The 22268-nt window shown below is 44.1% G+C and overlaps 1 protein-coding gene across 3 annotated transcripts in view; it reads right to left on the reverse strand.

Moving 5' to 3' along the window:
- IFT80 (intraflagellar transport 80) overlaps nucleotides 1-22268 on the reverse strand; it is a 133472-nt gene that overhangs the window by 16014 nt on the left and 95190 nt on the right. For all 3 annotated transcript variants that reach the window (XM_043998068.1, XM_043998069.1, XM_043998070.1), the window contains 7 exons: nucleotides 19447-19610; nucleotides 16016-16080; nucleotides 10209-10344; nucleotides 8972-9119; nucleotides 7529-7700; nucleotides 6791-6880; nucleotides 6524-6696 (listed from right to left, as the gene is read on the reverse strand). In XM_043998068.1, the coding sequence (XP_043854003.1) occupies nucleotides 6524-6696; nucleotides 6791-6880; nucleotides 7529-7700; nucleotides 8972-9119; nucleotides 10209-10344; nucleotides 16016-16080; nucleotides 19447-19610 (948 nt within the window). The remainder of the gene's footprint in view (nucleotides 1-6523; nucleotides 6697-6790; nucleotides 6881-7528; nucleotides 7701-8971; nucleotides 9120-10208; nucleotides 10345-16015; nucleotides 16081-19446; nucleotides 19611-22268) is intronic.

Genomic DNA, 22268 nt, shown 5'->3' on the forward strand with positions numbered 1-22268 from the left:
AATGTCTCAAATACCTTCAGTTGCTGCACCATTATTCCACACTGACCTCCAATGTTCTGGCTAACCCATCCCTAGAATTACAGTCCTCAGTCCTTGGTCTGATGTTGAAAGCCCTCTACAATAGGGCTACAATAGACCTTTCAGTCTAATTTCTTTTGGCGTCCCTTAGGAGATGCCATTCATGCTGGCTATCAGGCTTTCCCCACAGGTGACACACAGTATGCTCTCTCCCCCTCGGTGACCCTCTGCATGTGCCATGTATCGTCCCTTCTAAGACTTCCTTCCAAGCACCACTCGGGCACAGAGACATTCATAACCCACCAACTGTTGGCACTCTTTTTTTTTTTTTTGCGGGGCAATGGGGGTTAAGTGACTTGCCCAGGGTCACACAGCTAGTAAGTGTCAAGTGTCCGAGGCCGGATTTGAACCCAGGTCCCCCTGAATCCAGCGCCGGTGCTTAATCCACTGCGCCACCCAGCCGCCCCCAACTGTTGGCACTCTTGTCCACTGGAAACTATGTGGTGCTATCTGGCATGTACTTATGTTGGTACAGCACCTGCCCTGGAACTAGGGCCCAACCTTTATATTGCTCCTGACATCCTGACCGCTGGGTTCCTCAGCCGGCTCCCTTCCATGACCTCCTCCTCCACGCCACTTTGGCCCTTGATCTCACCATCACCTAAAAATAGCTCCACTTCTGGGTCCATGAACTCTGAAACTCCCTTATCGGATAAAGCCTGTCATTCGTCCTCCTCATCACGACCTCTAATCGCTTGACCCCTCCCTGTGCTTGACCCCTTAGGGTACCAGTTCAACCTCTCGAGTTCCTTGTTCCCCCGTCCTGTTGCCGATTGTGTCCGGCCAAGTGTCTCCCCTTTCACCCTTCACTCCTACTCACGCGCTTCCAAATGAAGCTGGGGAAAATCACAAAATCAGACTGACCAGATCCATGACAAATTAATGCTGTGTGTGTAACCTCTACTGGGCCCTAACTGCTGACCCTATCCCACCCCTCCAGGGGCTTTTCCCTGACCTCCCTCACACATCTGCCTCCTCCCCTACCTTCGTGATGTGGTGACCCTTCTCCTTACCAAGACAGACCCAGAACATAACTGATATGGAAATTTGTTTTTTGTAACTATACATCTGTACTGGGTTCTATTTTTTTTTTTTTTGCCTTCCCAATGAGTGAGAGAGGGGGAGAAGGAAACAATTTGGAACTGAAAATGAAATAAAACTGAATTTTTACAAATAGAAAGTGAGCTCCGTGAGGAGGGACTCTCACTTTTCAATCTGTATCCTTAGTACTTGTTACAGTAATAGTAAATACATGCTTCATTCGTCCGTCCGTCCATCCATCCAATCCCTTCTCAGTGCCCTAGGTGACATTCCAAGACTAGGAGGTTGCAGAGGACATGCTGACCTGCATTGGTGGAAGGCTTTGAAAGACTGGTATGGACAGAGAAGAACCAGAACAGGAAAACCCTTGGGTTGGGGAAGGAACCTCAGAGGGATCAACCCGTGTCTGAATGAGAATTCCTTCTCCAACATGCCTGGCAGAGGTTATTCGGCAATTGCTCACAAGTCTTTCGTTAATCAGTCAGTCAACAAGCGGCAGCCAGGAGCAATGAAGTGAATGAGGTGCTGAGCCTGGAGTCAAGAAGACCTGAGCTGAAATTCAGCCTCAGACCCTGGCTGGCTGCATGGCTTTGGGCAAGTCACCGAAAAAAAACCAAAAAACCCAAGCCTCTGTTTGCCTCAGTTTCCTCCTCTGTAAAATGAGGACAACATGAGCAACTGCCTCCCGGGGTGGCTGTGAGGATAAAATGAAACGATATTTCTAAAGCACTTAGCGCCATGCCTGGAACACAGTAGGTACTTTAAACATGTTAACAGCTATCCTCATTATTGTCGTCACATGCCGGCTATGGAGCTTAGAAAGGGCAACCCATGCTCTCACAACAGGGGGCCTCTGGTAATAATAATAATAATGTTCTGACACTCCCCCCAGCGCTTCATTAGGAAACAGAGTGGGACTCAGCCAGCTTGGGAAGGTCCTTTCCAGGTATTGCTAACGACGACTGCCATTAAAATCAGAGAGAAGGACTCGTGCATCCATTGCTCCCACATAAAACTGGTACCAGCACATGTAGACCACTGGATTTCATTGTCTCTTATTTTTCCATGTGTACTTTGTTCTATTCATCTATCTCTCTATTTTTTTTTTGGGGGGGGGCAGGGCAATGCCGGTCAAGTGACTTGCCCAGGGTCACACAGCTAGTAAGTGTCGAGTGTCTGAGGCCGCATTTGAACTCAGGGATGTTAGGAAGGGGGAGAGCTTGGGAGAGACAGACCGAGTTAAGTTTCAGGCAGGTGAGTTTTCAGTTCTGTGGGACATTTGATCTGAGATGTCCAACCGACAGCTGGAGCCGAGATCAGAACCAACAAAGAGTTAATTAAGTACCTAGCAGGTCTAAGAACCGTCATCAACCTGGAGATGCTAAGCGGTGTCGACTTTGGGATCCGTCTGATTGTTAGGAAAGGCTGTTACGAGTGGAGGTCCAAAGGCAGAAATGAGCTGGGTGGGAGGAAGAAGACTTGAGGGGTGTTCTGGACAGTGGGGGAAATGAGGCTGAGTCAGTCAAAGAGGCAGCCCAACAGAGTGGACAGAAAGCTGGCCTCGGAGTCAGGGTTCAAATTATGGATGAAATCTGTTGGCTGTGTGATGCTGAGCAAGTGAACGAACCTCTAAGCCCCGCTAGGCAGTGGCTGAAATGGATAAACTGCAGAGCAGCTGTACATCTTCACTAGCACAGTTTCTTCACCCGGAGATCCCTGCATCAATGAAATCGTATCCTCAGGCCCCCACAAAAGTCAGAGAGAGATGATGGAGCACTCTAATGCCACACTGAGGAATTCTGGGAGCTCACGGGCCACCCAAGGCCATACAGGTGCCGGGGGCACAGCTGGGATTCAAACCCAAGTTCCTCTGACTCCAAATAGGACCTACATTCCACAGCACCTTTAGCTACGAAATACTGTCCACCTGCAAAGAACCAGTAAAATACCTCCCCAAAAACACGGTTTCTGATTTTCTTTTTAAGCTAATAGTGTTTCCTTCTGATGGGTAGAAGGATTGGAGACCCACATTTATCTAAGATATAGTCTACACTTGGACTGACAGCTGTCTGGTCCAAATAATTTACAGATTTAATTAAATAAACCTAAGTCCTGTCTATTATAAATGCACGTGATTTTCAGGTATTAGCAAGAAAAAAAGATTTCTTTTATCAGTCACTCCTGTATATTAAATAATCATCAAAAAGTAATCATCATCAACTCTATGTGACTTTTTCCATCTTTCTCTTACTCAATATAAGCAGTTTTAAAAATAAAATTTGAAGTATTTTTCCCATTACAACAAAAGTCCAGTTCTCACATTTTAAGAAAATGAGGAGTGAAAGCAGAAGCATTGATTGGGGAGGTACTCCTGAGACCCAGGACAGTGCCAAAGGAATGAAACAACAGCTTTAAACTTTAAAGAGCTATTATACCCAGAGATTCAATAGTGCTTATCCAGCAATTCAGATTGCTTGCGTTACATATTTTATTTTAAAAATTAAAGCAAGTTTTTCCAATATTCTAAATTTAGTTTATTTGCAAACTGTCAAATTACCAAAAGGAACATTTAAATGCCTTTCTCTATTGAGTGATTGTGAATTAAGGTCAGTAAGGTCTCGGCTGACCAAATACAAGCTGACAGATGCATCTTTATGGATATCGTCCATATATGAATTGTACATGTAGGATATGTATTTCCTCCCTCTCAGCACTGAAACCAACTGCTAAAAAGGAGTTGGAATGCTTTAAAATGAGAGGACGATTAGCCATGTGAATGTGAAGTTTCTGGCCCCTACGTAAAAACCACCAAACAAAACTGTGAAACCTTAAGATTTTGAAAACGTAGCTTCCATGAGTCAGAAATTGAGAGAAAAGCAGAAGAGCTGCTCCCTGCCAAGAGGTTTGTTTATCCTGCAAATCTGCAGTCAGAGCCAACCATCCTAATGGTTCTGAAAGGCCCTAAATGCGATTTGCGTTTGAGTAGGATCATCTTGCCCATCTGCAGCTGGGCAAGAGGCACATTACCAGCCAGACTTTCCACAAACAGACCATAACCCATATTGCAGCAAAGGACTTATAGGGGGGAAAAATTCTTAGCAGAAAATCTGGGAGCAATAAGTAACTTCTATTTGTGCGTTAAATATCCTTAAGTAACTAATACCTTATTTTTTGTCTGCTCACAGGAATACAAAAAACCAAACAGAACACCCCTACACCAAGGTTGTCTTTGAGAAGCTGAACAGCAGAGGACCAGAGGAGGAAGAGAAGACAAGGGCGTGATACAGGACGGGAAAAGAAAAATGGAGAAGGGTAGAATTAATGGGGTTAACATTTGAAACTAGAACAAGCCAACGCAGGGCTACAAGCGTGTGAGTAGGAGAGAGAAGAAAGTTCACCGGGAAAGGATCAGGTGAGAGCTGCAACCAGAAGGTAAAGAGAGAAAAGAACCAAAAGATAAAACATCTGAAAAAGAACACAGGGCAGAGATGAGGGGACACAAGATAGGAAGGCCCAACAAGGAGGAACCTTGGGAGATGGCTGTGTATCAGAGAAAAAAGGCAAGACAGAAAAAAGCTACCAATTAGGGAGCTCTGAGCCCAGGTACTAGTGACAGTGACGGTGGCAGTCAATTTGGGAGTCCCCAAAAGAAATATGAAGGGGGCGGCTAGGTGGCGCAATGGATAAAGCACCGGCCCTGGATTCAGGAGTACCTGAGTTCAAATCCGGCCTCAGACACTTGACACTTACTAGCTGTGTAACCCTGGGCAAGTCACTTAACTCCCACTGCCCCGCAAAAAAAAAAAAAAAGAAAAAAAAAGAAATATGAAGAGGGGACGTTTAGATTTTTGGTGAGTGAATTACCTGTGACATTTTCAGGTTAGTCAGTCGGTCAATAAATATTTCTCAAGCACCTACTGTGTGTCAGACACCCTGCTGTGGCCTCAGGATACAAAGGAAGGTAAAAGATAGCCCTTCCCTCAAGGGTCTCAGAATCACAAATGGGGGACAACTTTGTACAACAAGCTCCAGGCAGAAGTTGGAAAGAGTCCACAGACAGAAGGCCCTAGGACTCCGAGGGGCCAGGCAAGGCCTCCTGCAGAAGGAGGCTTTTTAGCTAGGCCTGGAAAAGAAGCCAGGGATGGCAGGAGGTGGAGAGGAAGTGGGGGAGTGCTGCAGGCGTGGGGAGGCCAGACAGGGTCAGGAAACGGGAGCACAGAGCAGTTCACCCCGGCCCGGGGTCTGGGCTCCATCGTAGCTGATAAAGTACACGGTGATAAAGCTAGAAAGTGATATGGGAGTCAGACTGTGGAGACCACCAATGAACCGCCACATTCGCGGTACAGGTAAGAAGCACTGTCACCTTCAGTGCCGAAATCCCAAATCTTCATCACTAATTCGGCCACTTCTCCCGGATGGTGCCACTCAGATTGACTCCTTCAAGCTCAAAATAACTAAAACTGAACTTAGCACTTTCTCCTGAAAACTCATCCCCCATCCTTGTTCCTGTCCGGGTCCTGGTCACTTGTGCTCAAAACCTCAGAGTCATCAAGACTAGGGCTCAGACCCCTGGCCTTTACCTGAGCCTCTTCCCCTTGTTACTCTCCATCCCAATCTACCCTCAGCTGCCTACGATGTTAGGAGCATTATCACCTCCCTGCTCAAAGACTGTCCGTAGCCCCCCACTGCCGAGCAGCTAAGGCCTAAAACCAGAGACAGGGGGCTCAGTGGCGCTGGGCCTGGAATTAGGAAGACACAAGTTCAAATGTGACCTCAGACGCTACTGGCTGTGTGACTTAGGCCAAGTCACTTAACCTGTTTTCCTCAGTCTCTTCAACTGTAAAATGAAGATATCAGCACCTCCCTCCCTCCCAGGTTTGTGGTGAGGATCACTTGAGACAATAATTGTAAAGCCCAGTGCTTGGCACACAGTAAGCCTTATATAAATGTGAGCTGTTATTAGCTATTAAATCTGTTGCCCGAATGGTGATAAAGATTCTGCCTCCTAGAGTTGCCTATAGGACGTCTATAGGATGCCTACGGAATTAATTGTATTTTATGTTAAAAGTACAGGGAACAGCATGACAAAGTGGATCATGAGTCAGGAAGGCCTGGATTCGAGTCTTGCTTCTGATGCATTGCAAGACACTGACCTAGGCATGCCCTTGGCAAGTTGCAGAGGAGGTGCCAACCTGCTGTTGTTAGGCTCTCCCTCATGCCATCACCCCCTTCAAGTCCATGACAACAAACCATGACCGTGGGGTCTGACTCATGGATGGTCAGCTGTCCAAACACATCCCACAGAGTGGCCCATTCCTGCGAGGACACCGGGCCGCATCCAAGACTCTGGGAGGACCCACGTCAGGCCAGCCTGGCCCAGCTCTCTCATCGCTAGGGTCAGTACCTTTCCCAGTTGTAAAGATTGATGTTGATCTGGATGGCCTGATAAATGAGGCCTGCCTGCAGGAGGACCATCTCAGCCTCCTGGATGTTGCCACTGAACATCAGCATGTGGGCCATCTTGGACTCTTTGGACGGAAGGTCTTTGATGGAATTGATGTACTGCACCTTGTCAATCTGGAAAAAGAGAAGAAGACAGCTTTGAAACGGGGAAGAAGAGATGGACGGTTTAAATCAGGCTTAAAAACACAAAGGCGCGTCATTAGCTTACTTCCCCGATGGCGGCATAGGCTATTTCTGCAGTCGCCATGTCTCTGTTGGCCACTGACATGGCTGCCAGGCAAGCCCACATTGTCTGCTCCTACAGTGAAACAGGAGAATAAGAATCCCAGAAGATATTTAGCTTTTTACGGCTGAGCTGTATTAAAACAAACAACTGAAGAACCCAAACTGAAATAATAGCTGTAATTCTGTTTTAGTTTTAAAAGTAAACTCTCTAACAAAGCGTGCTAAAGGGCTAACTTCAAAATAGCTTGAGTTCATGGAGAGTCTCTTTGGATAGGTGCAGAAACACCAAATACAGATCTAATTTTAATTAAGCGTGTTTTTGCTTTTTTCCAAATTACCAAAGAAACTAATTTAGGGAATTGAAAATAAACCCTCGTGCCAAAGTTAGGTTGAAGGCCTGCGGGATGCGCATGTCGTCGGGAGTTCCTAGGAGTCACCCAAGCGACCCTAAGGACTAGCAGGGCACGTGGGCTTCTCGCAAATGTCGCCTTCCCCGTGGGGGCTCTGAGGGCCTTGTCCCCAGTGCTATCTCGCCACCCCAAAGGACTGCAAGAAGAAGCGCCCTGGGGGAAGGAAAACACGATGACACCTGCCCCAACTATCTCTTGCCCCTCCACCCTTAGCTGCACCCTGGCCCTGAGAGTTCTGCTGGTCGCCGACAACTCAACATCAATTTAAGACAACGTCCAGGTTCATTTCAACTTGAGTAAACTGAACACACCTTAACAAAGCGGCACAGTCTTAAGGCATCTTCCCATTTTGAACTGCTAACATACTCGTGAAGGATCGCGGGGTACGGCGACATGCTCACGTGAACCAGAGAGCCGTCTGCTCTTCTTATGGTGACCTGATTCCCAACAAAACTCACAATGTGGGGATTTTTACTGAACTCACTGTTAAAAGAGTAAATGCTAAGTTACTTCAAAATTTTAAAAATGAGCACTGTATTCCAAGAACAATTTTTTCTACAGACTATTACAGGTTTTCAGTAATTGCATATCTTACCCTATCTGAGCCCTCAAACTCAAAGGTGAAAAGAAATTTTTATAGTAAAAATGAACTGTGCCTTACTGTATGTACTTGCACATAAATGTATAGTATATCAAAAGTCATTGCATATTTGAGGTTTAGCCTGAGTAGTATTTGGAATTATAGACTCTAAACAGTTTCTGAGCTTCTACTTTGTCAACACTAAATCATTCAACTTCCAGAAAAATGTAGTCCTTAAAATGTGAATAAAAATAAAAGGGCAAAACTTTATGTTATTCTTATAATAAGAGATGGACAAGAGTAGCCTTAATGATTCTCGACTAATACTGCACAAGACTCTTCAGAGATAAGTATTTTAAAAGGTGAAGTTCAATAGGAGTTTCAGTAACTGCCACAATTTTTTGGTTGTTTATCAATCATTTCTGTTTTATCCAACTCTTTGTGACCCCATTTGGGGTTTTCTTGGCAAAAATACTAGAGTGGTTTGCCATTTCCTTCTCCAGATCATTTTATAGATGAGGAAACTGAGGAAAGAAGGATTAAAAGACTTGCCCAGGATCACCCAGCTACTAAGTGTCTGAGGTCAGATTTGAACTCCAGGCCCAGCACCTAGCCACCTAGCTGCCCAACTTAAAAAATACGCTGAAACAAATTAAGACATTTTAGTGAGTTCTACTAATAAATGGAATTTTGAAGTGAAAACCAGACTAGAAACCAGATTGAAAAAAATCTGTGTTTTTTGAAAGAGGAGTTTTGGGGTAAAAAGGTATTTTTATTAGTATTTCTTATGACCAAATGGCTAAACTTAAAAGATTTGGGGAATCTAGATAGTTATGCTCCTCATCTCAGTGGGGGGAAAAAGGAACTCTATTAGTGTATATCTATATGTACCTCCCTATACATGGTGATATTGTCTCTATCTAGACACGTGTTACATGCACCCATGGCATGTTTGCATGTAAACAAATAATACCCAATACTTTCCAATTCAATAGTCACAAAACAATATCCTTTACCCAAGTCAGATAATGCTGGGTGGAGCTGAACAATTTCACTGAATCTGACCGGTGGAATATTTTCCCCAGTTAAAATTCTAAGTCAAGAAACAGGTTCAGCCCTTTTGTGTATGTTCATTAGCCACAACAAATATGGCTTCATGCAAAAGAGATATTACCTTGCATCCCTTTCAAACAACGTTTTGGGCAAAATGTCTCGATCGACATAAACTGTATTGGGATAATACCAAACTGTGAAACGAGTATCCTGAAGTCCACAAAGTATGTTAGATGTGTCACACCATGCCAGAGTATGTACCATTGTACCTGCACATGAAAAGGTGATTAGATTTTTACTGACACTACGTAAAATATGGTGATAACTTACATGTTAGCAAACCATTAAGAACATTCCTACTAGAAATGTTGGTGAAATAAATTCTTCAAAGCAACTTCATGAAAAAATTTCAGAGTCACTTAAAATGATCCAGCACCTTCCTTGCAGAGGAAGGTCTGTGGGGGAGGCAGAGGTGCGGGGATAAGGATGAGGCCTGGGCTTCACAGTCTCACTGGCATGAGAACTTTCAGCTAAGGCCACATACCCCAGGACCTCGGGCTGGCACCTCCTCTGCCATGGTGTGTCTTAGAAAGTTACCTAGAGCGGGAGGAGCCTAAGCAACTCACCCAGGATCACCGAGGCCATATATGGCAGATGTAAGATCCAGAGCTGGGCTTTGTGTGTGGGAGTGTACGTGTGTGAACATGTGCATGCCCGTGTGTGTGTGTGTGTGTGCTGGGGTGTGTGGTGTGTGTGCAGGTGTATACGTGTGTGAACATGTGCATGTATGTGCCTGTATGCAGGAATGTGGTGTGCGCATGTGCAGTTGGGGTGCGGTGCATGCTGGGGTGTGTCTTTCTAAATCCAGTGAAGTCAGTGACATCCTGATCCCCTAGTATTTTTTTGGAAAGCAACAGGTTGAATTTATTATATCCTCAAAAGAAAACCCAGCTATCCACAAGAGATATATACTATCTGCCTTCTCAACTCCAACCCTCACCCTCTCCCCATCCCATCCTATTATAGAGCTCCTTAAGTCTTCTGGTTACCTGATAAATGAAACATAAACTTTTGGAATAATCCCTCCTAAAAATTTGGAATAAGAGTTAATAGAGCTGTTTTAGCTCAATTGGCAAGGCCAAACTCTGGGACACACAAGCAGAAAACAAACCTTGTGAATTGAGCCAAATGCCTTCGTTAAAATTCCCATACTTATCTGAACAAGCCCAATATTAACACATGCTTTTCAACATTCACAAAGTTTTTATTCTGTGTCAGGCACAAGCTATCATAAAAGTCTCTGCCCTCCAGAAGTTTATGTTCCATATGTTGAGAGAATGGAAACAACTTTATATTACCAAGTTTAATAATTTGTTCTTCCTTCCCAAATCGTTTAACGGAAGTAATATAAAGATCTCTATTTTTGTCAATAAAAGCAATTTTTCTTTCATTCGTAAGTCCTTTTTGATCCAAAGCAATTTCCAAGATTTCATTCTAAGATGAAAAATGGGAAAAAAAAGTATGATTAGAGTTTTCCCCCCAAGGATAAATGTCAATTTAAGAATACTCCAAACGTACGCTATATATAATGTCAGATTTCTAATTTAATGTTAGTTTAGGGAGAGTTCTCTGGGAGGAGGCGGGTGGGTGGATACAATAAGAAGTGCAAGTGATGTAAAAATAAAAGAGATAAATAAAAATTTTTTTAAAAAACTTTTTTAATTTTACATAGAAGAAAATTTCATTGACTTTCTACTTATAAACATCTTTCAAGAATCCTGGAGCTCACTGATATAGACACTTTTCCACTGAAAGGGTGTGTATCTTAACTTCATTAGAATTTGGTAGAAAATCTTCCATAATTTCTAAGACCAAAAAATCCATGGCTCTGGTCATGTGACCAATCTGATCCTGAGCCTCTCTGTTCCTCAGATACCAGGCAGTCTACCTTCAGCCCTGTACTTGAAGCCTTCCCAGCTTAGTAGAGTTTGTCAAACCCAGGGTCACCTGCACATCACAATTAGGCAACAAAGCAGGACTTTAGTGGAAAAATCACAATCACAACCCAATTAAACATATGAGCACCTAGATGTTACTTCATTATTCATACTCATGAGAAATCCATCAAATAATTTTTAGTACGGCTAGCATTTTAATTCTGTCCAATTCAATAAATGTGTTAACGTGGTCAGGAACTGGAGCTGCGGTATGAAAAACAAAATGGCACCCGCCCTCAGGGACCGCCTTAAAGTCTAAAGGAGCTTGATAGTGAGAGGGGGTACACAGAGCAGTTTGATACAAAGTAGGATGTGAAATGGGTGACTTCGGAGTCCAGAAATGTTAGAAGGGATGAGCTCTCTTTCAGCCAGGGGGCCAGGGAAGGCTTCATGGAGATGGTTAGACTTGAGTCAAACGGTGGGGAGAGCTGCTGGGTCATTCAACGACTAAGCTGCACCATTAATGAAGAGCTGTGTCTTAGGGAGCAAGACAAGCAAGTCCGGACCCAGGACACAACCCTTCCAACAAGTGGCACAGGTCCTGTGGAGGGCCGGCAGTGGCAGGCCGGTGTGCAGTGAGCCTGTGCTCACCACAGTGCTAGGCTAAGTTCTCTCCAGTGCACCTGCGACCACTGGAGATGTCCGACTTTGAGGACCTACAGTCTGGTTCTGGGGCTGGCACAGACAAATTCCAGGCTGGGAAAAGAAATCTCCATCCATCCAAGAACAGCTGAGAGCCTGCTCTTCCTTGCTCTTGGGTCCTGGCACCCAAATCTCTGCTGGAAAGCTTCTCCTTCATTTCTGCCTCCAGCTTTCTGACAAAAAAGGAAGTGGTTATAGGGCTGGAAGGTAGAAGTCTGTGTCCCCATGGGCCTCTGAGACCAGCAACCAGTGAAAAATCCTGTGAATCACCAAGTGTTGTAAGTTTCAGGTGAAAACCACCTTTTGGGAATGACCCGCTGAATGGCCTTGCCCTTCAGACTGAAAGGTGGCCAGTGAGAAAAATTTGGAGTTGATAAGCAAGCCCATCCAGGTCCAAGGGGACTTTGAGGGGTCTGCTGGCAGTCAGGGGCCTATTTGTATGCAGTTGTAAAGCTGTCCAGACCAGTCTCCAATTGCATCTGATTGACCTTCAGCTCCAGGGAGCAGTCAAGAAGAAGGGTGGTGCTTGTGAGGGATGGAAAGAATCAATAGCAAAATCTATAGGTTGAATAAAAACGGCATGTTTTGCAGTGTTCAGTGGAGTCTGGGCTTGTTCGTCCCAGTGGGAGTATATGGTCTGACCTTGATGCAGATCAGCTAGGGAATGGCTAAATAAACTGTGGTATATGAAGATTAGGAATACGACTGTGCTGTAAGAAATAAGGAAAAAGTTTCTAAGAGACATGGAAAGATGAATGTAGGAATTCAGGCAGTGGGAAGCGAGCAGACCAAAAGAACAGTTTATATTATGATATTAATATGATTGAAGAATCAGCTAAATGTCTGACTCCATTCCAGAGAACAGATAAGAAAGAGTGCTGCCCACCTCATGACAGATGGATGAATGCACAGAATGAGAAAGGCGCATGGGGTGCTTGGCTGTGCTCATGATTCAGGGTTCTTCATTTCTCTTTGTCTCTGACGCTTTTTCCCCAGTGGGTGGAGTCAAGTAGGAGAGAGGAAAAAGAAGATTCTTGGTAATTGAACATTTTTTTAAATGAAAAGGACTTGCATGATCATTGTAAGCTCACTCCAAGTTAGACACTGACTCGGTTTCCAAAGTGTTAGAACATCTGCCACTGAGACTGCTTGTGTTTGGGCTTGAGTTGCTATGAATAGCTTGGGAAAACATGGGGTTTTCAAAAGCTTGCTTGAGGTTCAAGATAAATTTTTTTAATCACTGCAGCAAAGGACAGTTTATAATTGACCGATGATGATACCCACCAAGTACCTGCCTGGATAATTGTGACGTGACAAGTTTTGGGGAGGCAAAATGATACAGTGGACAAGAGTGATGGCTCAGAGCTGTGGGGGGGGGGGGCCTCTGTCCTTGTGTGACCTTCACTTTGATGAGATGAAGGTGCAGGTTTTAATGGCCAAAGTCGCTTCCACCTCTAGATCCAGGACCATAAATCCCATCCTGGTGTGACGGGGAGCAGAGCCGTGGGTCCAGTTTGGAGAGTCAGACGCAGTCTCCCAATCTGGCACCTCTTCAGCCTGAGTGGATACTTTCTCTGGCAGAATCACTCAACGGGCTGTGAGACTGAAAGGTGCTTCAGCTATTGCTGGGGTCAGAGCCTTTGTCTTTCGTGGCTAAAACTTGATCCTGCAGACTAGTATACTCCATTTGGAGATGGTCCAGCTCAGTCCACAGACAGAGCCCAGCAAGCACCTGCCCTGCCTAGGAAGGGATAGAGGTGGGGGAGGGGTCAAGGCCTCCACCTTGAATGGTTCAGTGGGGAGGGACATCTAAGGGAAAATTAACGACACAAAGAAGGTGAGGTTACTGACAGGAAGGAGGGGAGAGGGGTTCAAGAGGAATAGGAGTCAGGAGACAGGAGAAAGGCCAATGGGAGTTGGCAATAGCCAGGACTGTGCATTGAGCCCCTCTCCGTGTGATGCATATACTCAGCTGCGGGAGGGGGGGGGGCACGGGTGTCATCTCATAGGTAATATTGAAGCTACCGAGATGTTCAGGATAGAAATTAAATGCCTTTGGGAGATCTGCAATTTCATGAGTGTTGCTATTTGCTCACAACCGCTACAATCTTTCTTCACATTCACATCAAATTAAACAATTGTTTAAACAATGATATAAGTGTTAGATTTGTGACTTCCTTCCTGTAGGATATGAAGAACTGCTTGAGAAGGGGTCCTTACCAATGCAGGTCAACATCTGCTCTGGAAGTGAAGTGACTTGCCCAGGGTCACACAGAGCCAAGCCTCAAATCCAGGTCCTTCTTGCTTGGAGGCTGGCTTCCTAGTCACTATGTGACATCACCATGTAAAGTGATAAGCAAGTAAGAATTGCTTAAAAATAAATGATATGCCAGTGAGTAAAGGGGCATAAAAGCATTAATGGAGTTAAGTGAGGAATGAACCGAGGACTTCATTTTTCCAACTAGTTGGGGGAAACTCCCTCAAAGAGATCAGACGCTGAAGTTTGTAATACAAATACACATCATTAACACTTTCCAATGAGAATACAATTCATCTTTTAACTCAACCCTAACAGCCTCGAAGAATTACTAGTTCTGCTCCTCCACAATCAGCTTTATAAACAAAGCCAGAGGAAACACAACTTTGATGAAGGCTGGGAGGCAGCCCAGGGGAGTTAAAGAGACTGAGGAGAGAGAGCCTGGCCTATAAACCTCTGCTCTGTCATTCCCTATAGGCCAAGTGTCCTTACCTGGGAAATGAGAGGGATGGGCCCAGGTGATGTCTAGGTCGGCCCTAGCTCTAAATCTAGGGTCCTGTGCATGAACATCCTGCCTTCTACTAGAGGAATCCCTCAAGAGAACAAATGACTTTTCTTATCATCCTTAGTTTTCCAGAGCCGGACCAACTTTTACCAAGCCAGAAAGTCACCCAATGAGGACTCATCAACAGGACGTGTGTCTTCTGTCTGAGGGCCACTCTAGCTAGGGAGGGAACAGCTTATCCCCAGAAAATTCCTGAGTTCTATTTTAGCTACGGTGACCTCTCAAATGCACAAAAATACACACTAACGCTCACTCTTTGTGGTTCTGTTCCACTCTACAGCGGATAAGAGGAAAATGGAGAAAAGGGGGCATGAGCACTAAGTCTCGCACAGCTCCTATACCACCCAGAAACATCAAATTAACTGCTAGTACTCAACGTGGTGGGCATAAGTGTGCCAAATCCTATTACCAACAAGGACATCTAGCTGAAAATGTGCAGGACAGGAAAGGGCTAAAGGGAAAGAAAGGGAAGGAAAACAGACTCCAGAAAGGCTCCCCACACCTTGGTGGGGTTTTCTGCCAGGATCTGCGGAGATGGAGAGGCGAATTCCCCTGTGCTCTCAATCTAGGGGAAACACCGCTCAAATGGAATCAGATCCATCAGAGTGCACAGTCATACAGGAACAGAACTAGAGGCAATCGCCAAGGTCATTTAGTCCAATGGGTCCCTTTTACATATGAGGAAACTGAATCCCTGAGAAGAACAGGGCCTGAGGTCACACAACAGTGGCACATCATCCAGAGTCTGGAGAAACTAAGTAACAGTAAATTCATCAATATTGGTGTTCTGCGGGGGCAGCGAGGTGGCACAGTGGAGAGAGCACTGGCCCTGCATTCAGGAGGACCTGAGTTCAAATCCGGCCTCAGACACTTGACACTTACTAGCTGTGTGACCCTGGGCAAGTCACTTAACCCCAATTGCCTCACACACGCAAAAAGAAAAAAAAGAGAGAGAAATATTGGTGTTTTGCTCTTCTGTTGAGGAAGATACTTTCTACTTTAAATGCACTTTTACATAGTATGGAACTGAAGTCTGAGGGATGTTAAGATATACTGAAATCCAAACAGCTTCATTTGCTCATGGCTATCAACTACTTTAATCAAGGCAAGAATACCTCACTTACATGAAACATGATAAGCCCAGACAACAGAAGTATAAATTCTTTAATTTCTTATTTGTTTTCCCTATTACAGCCATTGGTCAGCGACTTTTTTTTTTTTTTTGGTGAGGCAATTGGGGTTAAGTGACTTGCCCAAGGTCACACAGCTAGTAAGTATCAAGTGTCTGAGGCTGGATTTGAACTCAGGTCCTCCTGACTCCAGGGCCGGTGCTCTATCCACCACGCCACCTAGCTGCCCCTCGGTCAGTGACATTTTTTTTTTTTTAGAGAGGCAATTGGGGTTAAGTGACTTGCCCAGGGTCACACAGCTAGTAAGTGTTAAGTGTCTGAGGCCGGATTTGAACTCAGGTACTCCTGACTCCAGGGCCGGTGCTCTATCCACTGCGCCACCTAGCTGCCCCTCGGTCAGTGACATTTTAAACTGAGATATTTCTCTAAGTAAAACAGTTCATATAAAGGTAACACTAACTATAATTGTATAGTTAAACTATATTCCTTTTACTTTGTAAAACTGTTAGTATTTTAAACATTCAAGTATATAAACAAGACATTATTTAGAGAAGAATTTTTCAACACCCCTTACCTTATGGGAAAGAATTTTTCCATCACCTAGGGGTTTTCCTGATGATGCCTCAAATAAGAAGATAACTAAAAAAAATCATAACATCAATTAATGTGTCATATAACATTTCTTATACTTGTAAGTTTCCATAACTTACTATATTCTTAATGAAAACTGTCATAATTCACTCTAGACACAAAAGAATTTTGAATTCACTGCTCAAATTTACCAATATAGTCCAAATCTTCACATAAAAATGAGAGATGGGTTGAATATTCTTTCCTAAAACATAACATTCCCCTGAATTAAGACTATTTTCTAAAAACTAGGGTGCCAGTGTTTCACGAGGAAGGCAGCAGATAATCCAAATCTGTCTTGTGAACTATGCTGTGTTTAAGAGAAATTATTTTTAAAAAACCAAAAATCCCATATCCTAATGGTGAGGATGAGTTAAATTATCACCCAAATTATCTAACAAAACCCAGAGAAAAGAACAGTCCCTCCTTCACTATGTTTTTATCTCACATAAAGTACATTAATTATCATTCTTCAGGCTATAGCCAGAAGACACTTATAACTTTCTATTATTTCTCCACAGTCATTTTTCACAAACAAAAATTCAGCTACAAAAGAATGATCGATATTAAACAAAGTTTTCTTAATGCTGACTTTTCCTTATTGAAGGGAGGGACAGGGGCTGGACGCTAGCACAGTGAGGGGTCTTGTCCTTTCCTGGGGAGGACAGACTTTTGATTTCACCAGGGTAGAAGATGCCAGATGTGGAAGGTTCCACCTCCCAAAGCTGATTAACAATACAGCTGTCATTTATAGCCTTTGAGAGTAGCCTGAGGCCCCTACAAGGTAAGGCGCTAGTCCAAGTTCACACAGCTAGGGCTTGAGGTAGAATCTGAACCCAGATCATCCTGACTCCAAAGCGAGTCCCCTAGCCACTCAGCCGTACTGACTGACCTCTGGTGGATTGGCAACATTGGCAAATTGGGCTGAATAGATGGAACCTGAAAGTCGTTGGCCTGGTGGGGAAGGGGGAACAAGGGTTTCGTTAGGTTTGGTTTGGTTTTCCCTTTGTTAAGGGGGTTACAGGGAAGTGGGAGGGAGAGAATAGATTTCTGTTATTTAAAAAAAATATAAATTTAAAAGGTACTGTAGAATTAGACATGGTTGAATATTTTGATTCTCAAAGAAGAGAAGCTAATGAAATTTGTAAACTAAAGGACAGTGAGTTTAATTAGCTACCTAGCAAAATTCAACAATGTATTATTAAAGGGGTGGAGAACCCCTTGAAAAGGAAGCAGTGACCACAAAGAGCCAACGTGGATTCTATAAACACAGGTTATACCAGATTCACTTCGTTTTTTGACAATTAGCAGAGATAATGAACAGAGGCATGCCATAGAGCTAACCTAAATTTTAGCAAAGCATTTAACCAAGTCTCTTTTATTATTCTTGTGGGAAAGATGGTGAGGCGTTGGCCAAAGGATGGACAATTAGAAGGATGTTAAACTAGTTGAATACTCTGACCCAAAGTGTAGGCGCATTAATGGTTTGCTACTGACTTTGAAGGAGGTTTCCACTGGAGGGCCCCGGAAACAGTGTCTGACTATGTATTATTTCACATTCTTACCAATGGGTTAGATAGGGACATAACTGGCATGCTGTTCAAATGGGTAAATAACAAACTTGGGAAGACACATGCACACTGTATGACAGAGTCTGGATCCAAAAAGACCTGGACAGGCCAGAATGTTGGACTGAATCTAATCATATTTAAGAGGGATACAAAAAAAAGTTTACATTTGAGTTTCAGGGTCTTTTTCTTTTAAAATAACGTTCCTAAGTCCAAGGTAAGAGATGCCACTGGATGGCTGGCCTGCGGTCAGTGGCCTGCGAGCTCATTCTGAACCAACAGCAAGAGGAGGCAGCCAACAAAGAGAAGGTGCTCTCAGGCTTCCCTGTCAGAGGAGGAGTGCTGAGGACCAAGGAGCTCGCACTCCCACTCTGCTTTGCTCTGGAAAATTGTGTCAAGTCCTGGCACCGTGTTTGAAGAACCCAAATGGATGCACTGAAGAGAATCCAGAGGAACACAGTCAATGACTGGCCTGAGGCCTGGAGAGAAGCTGTCTCCAAGTATGTGAAGGGTGGAGGAATTAGGAAGGAAGGGGGATTAGATCGGCTCCACCTGACCCAAGAGGGGGGAAGTGCGCAGGGGCAAAGGTAGTCTTGAGGCCGGGAAAAGCTTGCTAACAACCAAACCGGTCCCAAAGGGAAGGGCTGCCTCAGAGACTTGTCAGGTGCATGGCAGATTCCAATGTCTTGGGCTCCTTTCGGAGGGATCTGTGATTCTCTGTGCTCCCTGAGCATGGTTTTCATTGGTTCTTATGTATTTCAATTCCTACACACACTGAAGCTCATCAGGAAGGTATATCAAAGCCAGATCACCTCAAGACCTGACTCCCACTTAAAAAGGAAGCTGGAAGGCAGCTATGAGCGGGGCTTCTCTCCACATCATGGGGGGAGACACAAGGCCGTGGCCAGGCACTTTCTAACTCTTTTTGGAGTCAGGGCCCCACAACACAGTTTAAGATTCCATCTGAAGATCCCCTTTATAATATTAGCCGGCTTGGCTGACCACATTAACATTCACACGAGACATTTTTTTCTGCTGCACTAACAGCCACATGTTGCAAAATAAATGAGACACCAGTTAGTCCACAACATATCTACTCTCTGGTATAGTGAAGCCCCTTGCAAAATAGTTTTACTATGCTGTAGATTCCCCAAATATCTAACAAATATAAAACCCTTACATATATTTAAGTGCCAGTATATTTCAAAGTCAAACAGGAATGACTTAAAAATTCAACATCCAGTGGTCAGCCCAGTGGTGCTCCCCATTGTTTCGTTAGGCTGGTCTCTGGACATGTGATCCGTTGCCAGGTCTACACATCCCTTTCCAAGCTAACAGAACGACCCAGCATTTGGCAGAACCTTCATCAATCTCTGGTTACCGCCACACTAAGGCTGGCGAGGGAACAAGGTTTATCTTTGTTCCAAACCAATCCAAGTCAACAAGTAGTGATTTTAGTGAGAGTTGTAATATAAGCATTTATATTTGAAAATTAATCTATTTTAAACCCAAATCAAGAAAATTATTCTCACTGTTGTTGCCTATGACTCAAGTCCAAACTTGAGGGTTTTTTCTGAAAATAATACTTTCACTTATTTGTATTTTTTAAAGATGATACGCAGGTCTATTGTCCAAGGGCCCACCGAGCTAAATGTGGAGAGGTTGGCCACAGCAAGTCATCACAAAGTATCTACGATCTGTGGATACTTGTGCAGGTCCTTGGAACTCAAGAAGTAATTCTTCAGTGGTAACAACACATTTGCATGAAACTTCCTTACAAATAGGTAAGCAACGAAAATATACATACTTTTCTCATCTGCTTTGTCTTTTATTGCTATAGTATCATTACTTAAAGATACTGTCTGGGCATTCAGAATATCTGTTCTCATCCCCGGAAATTTTGGAGAGGAAATGAATCGTCCTTCGTAAGAATATAAGTAGATGCCTCCTCCATCTACAAGAAGAAATTGCCTACAAATACAAAAAATAACAAATTAATTTTCCAAATCTCTCCTTGGATGCTGTTCTTTTACTTCATTTGGAACTGGTTTTGGCAGCTTTGAAATGATGAGAAGTAGCTGGGTTTAGGAATGACAATTCACTTGGCCCTATTCATAGGAGTCCCCTTAGTATTGTGCCCTTGTTCCCATGGCTCCTGCTCCAATATCTTCCTTTACAGCCTCACCCTTCTTCTAAAGAGCATTTTATGATACTGACCACTATCTCCTCCTGGCCACTCTCTCTTCCCTTGATTTCTTTCTTTTTTCCTGTTTAGAATTTTATTTTCTGGGGCAGCTAGGTGGCACAGTGGATAAAGCACTGGCCCTGGATTCAGGAGTAACTGAGTTCAAATCTGGCCTCAGACACTTGACACTTACTAGCTGTGTGACCCTGGGCAAGTCACTTAACCCCAATTGCCTCACCAAAAAAAAAAAAAAAGAATTTTATTTTCCAAAATATATGTAAAAACAAAATTTGACATCAATTTTTTAAAACTTTGTGTTCCGACTTCTCTTCCTCCCTCCCTTCCCACCTCCCCACCCCACAAAACTCAAGCAATTCAATATAAGTTATACATCCCCACATTAGAAAACACATAAGAAAACATCCCCACATTAGCTGGGTTGTGAGAGAAAACAGTTAAAAAACAAAACTTCAGATTAAGGAATTGTCAAAGAAAAAAAATCAAGGGTGGCAATAGGGAATCGTTGAAGGTTTCTGAGCAGAGGCTTTTCCTGGAGGATAGTGCTTTCAAAAAACACCCTTTTACTTGATTAATATTAGCACTGCCAGTGCCCAAGAGCAACCCTCACCTCCCAACCCTGAAACAAGAACAGAAGCTGTCGCCAAAGACAGAGGCCGACAGGGACAGAGAGAGGCCTGGGACACAAATCACTGAATATGAGCCACACTGGACAAGGAAGCAAAAGTTAAATACAATCTTGTTACTCTGGCAGAAGCTTAAAAAGGAAAACCGTGAGCTCATGTGAATGGGGCAAGGAAACGAAAGAACAGCACTATTATTTTAAAGTACAATAGGCGTGGAGGGCAGAAACAATCACATAGAACAAGTTTCCGTCAAGGAGCCGGGAGTCCAGGGTGCGGTCTCAGGGGGTGAGCCAGAGCAGGGCTCATGAGGGTGGAAGGAAAGGGACAGGGATGGACACATGACCCGTCACAGAGGCAGCGGATCAGATATGTTAGGAGGAAAAACTTGGAGGCTGCAAATATGGGTGAGGTTGCTACCTGACCTCCTCCCTCCTTTGCTTACACTGATCCCTGGACTCACGTTCCATGGTCCCTTTCCCGACCCTTGGACAGTGCTTCAGAGAACAGCAGCTTATGCAACCCCTTAAAATTACACGAGGCCCGGAAAAGCCAAGGCACTTGCCCACAGTCACACAGAGACAGGATCTGAACTCAGGTCTTCTGGGCAGCCTCTCCTGGTGAATGATCTGTTAATGCAGTTATTTGTGCCGGTCCTGTTCCCCTGCATTCAAATAACCTTGTCTCATCTAAAAGGGTGTAATTCCCCGTGGTGCTCAATAAACATTCTAACTACCCTCATGGTGCTCGTTCAATGTAGGGTTGGTAATGGTCAAACATCTGAACCATACGTGTGATGGGTCTGCAGAGCGTGGGCTTCAGTCCCAAAGTGGGAACAGCCAGAAAATGAAACAACATCCCATTTCTCCTTACACTGGGAAGCCCAATGATTGACTTTCCTTCTGCCAAGCCCTTCACCCATGATGGTATGACTGCTGGCTTTCCACTGTTGTTCACAACAGCTACCCACTCACCTAACGCTTTCATGTAAAGCTTTTTAACTTTACTCAAAGCACAAGGTCGTCCATCACCCTGACCCCAGGTAACAGAAGCTGTCTTCACCTGAGAATGGCTCCTCCTCCCCTAGGCCTTTAGTAGGACATGTGTGTGCACACAAACACCACTCATCATTGCAGAGATGACCGGGAATTGTCCCCAACGTGTGGCCCTTCCCTTACTCTGTACAAACCAGTTAGGACGACAGCAGGTCTTCCCACCCTGTGAGCCTTCACCATACAGGGCAGGGGGCCCTAAGGGAGTCCGGGGTCTTTATCAGATTGAGGTATCTCGGGCTTTTATCACAGGATAGGTGCCCCTGCTGTTCACATCATACATCTCCTGAATAAGGTCCTTCATGCTATTCCTTTTGGAGAGAAAGTCACTAAAAACACACTACATTCATGGCTATGTGTGTGCCACAGCAGCCCTGATTCCCCAAAGATTGTGTCAGGCCAAAAACCACCACCATGTGGGATCACTGAGAGTGCATTTTTGTTAAATAGGTAGCTTTTTGCTCTAGGGCACAGCTTGGCATAGTTAAAAGTATTGTGTTTTCTTTCTCCTTATTACTTATTTTTAGCATACTTTTATTTTTAAATTTTGAGTCCCAGATTCTCTCCTTCCCCCCACCCATTAATAAGGAACACAGGAAGATATCAATTATACATGTAAAATCAGGCAAAACATATTTCCATATCAGATATATCACAAAACAAAGCAAAACAAGAAAAGTGTACTTCAAAATTGCATTGAGTTCATCTTTTTTTATTAAAAAATAAGTTTTAATTATTAGTACTTTGTTTT

The sequence above is a fragment of the Dromiciops gliroides genome, chromosome 3 (assembly GCF_019393635.1).
Source record: "Dromiciops gliroides isolate mDroGli1 chromosome 3, mDroGli1.pri, whole genome shotgun sequence".
Taxonomy (NCBI): Eukaryota; Metazoa; Chordata; class Mammalia; order Microbiotheria; family Microbiotheriidae; genus Dromiciops; species Dromiciops gliroides.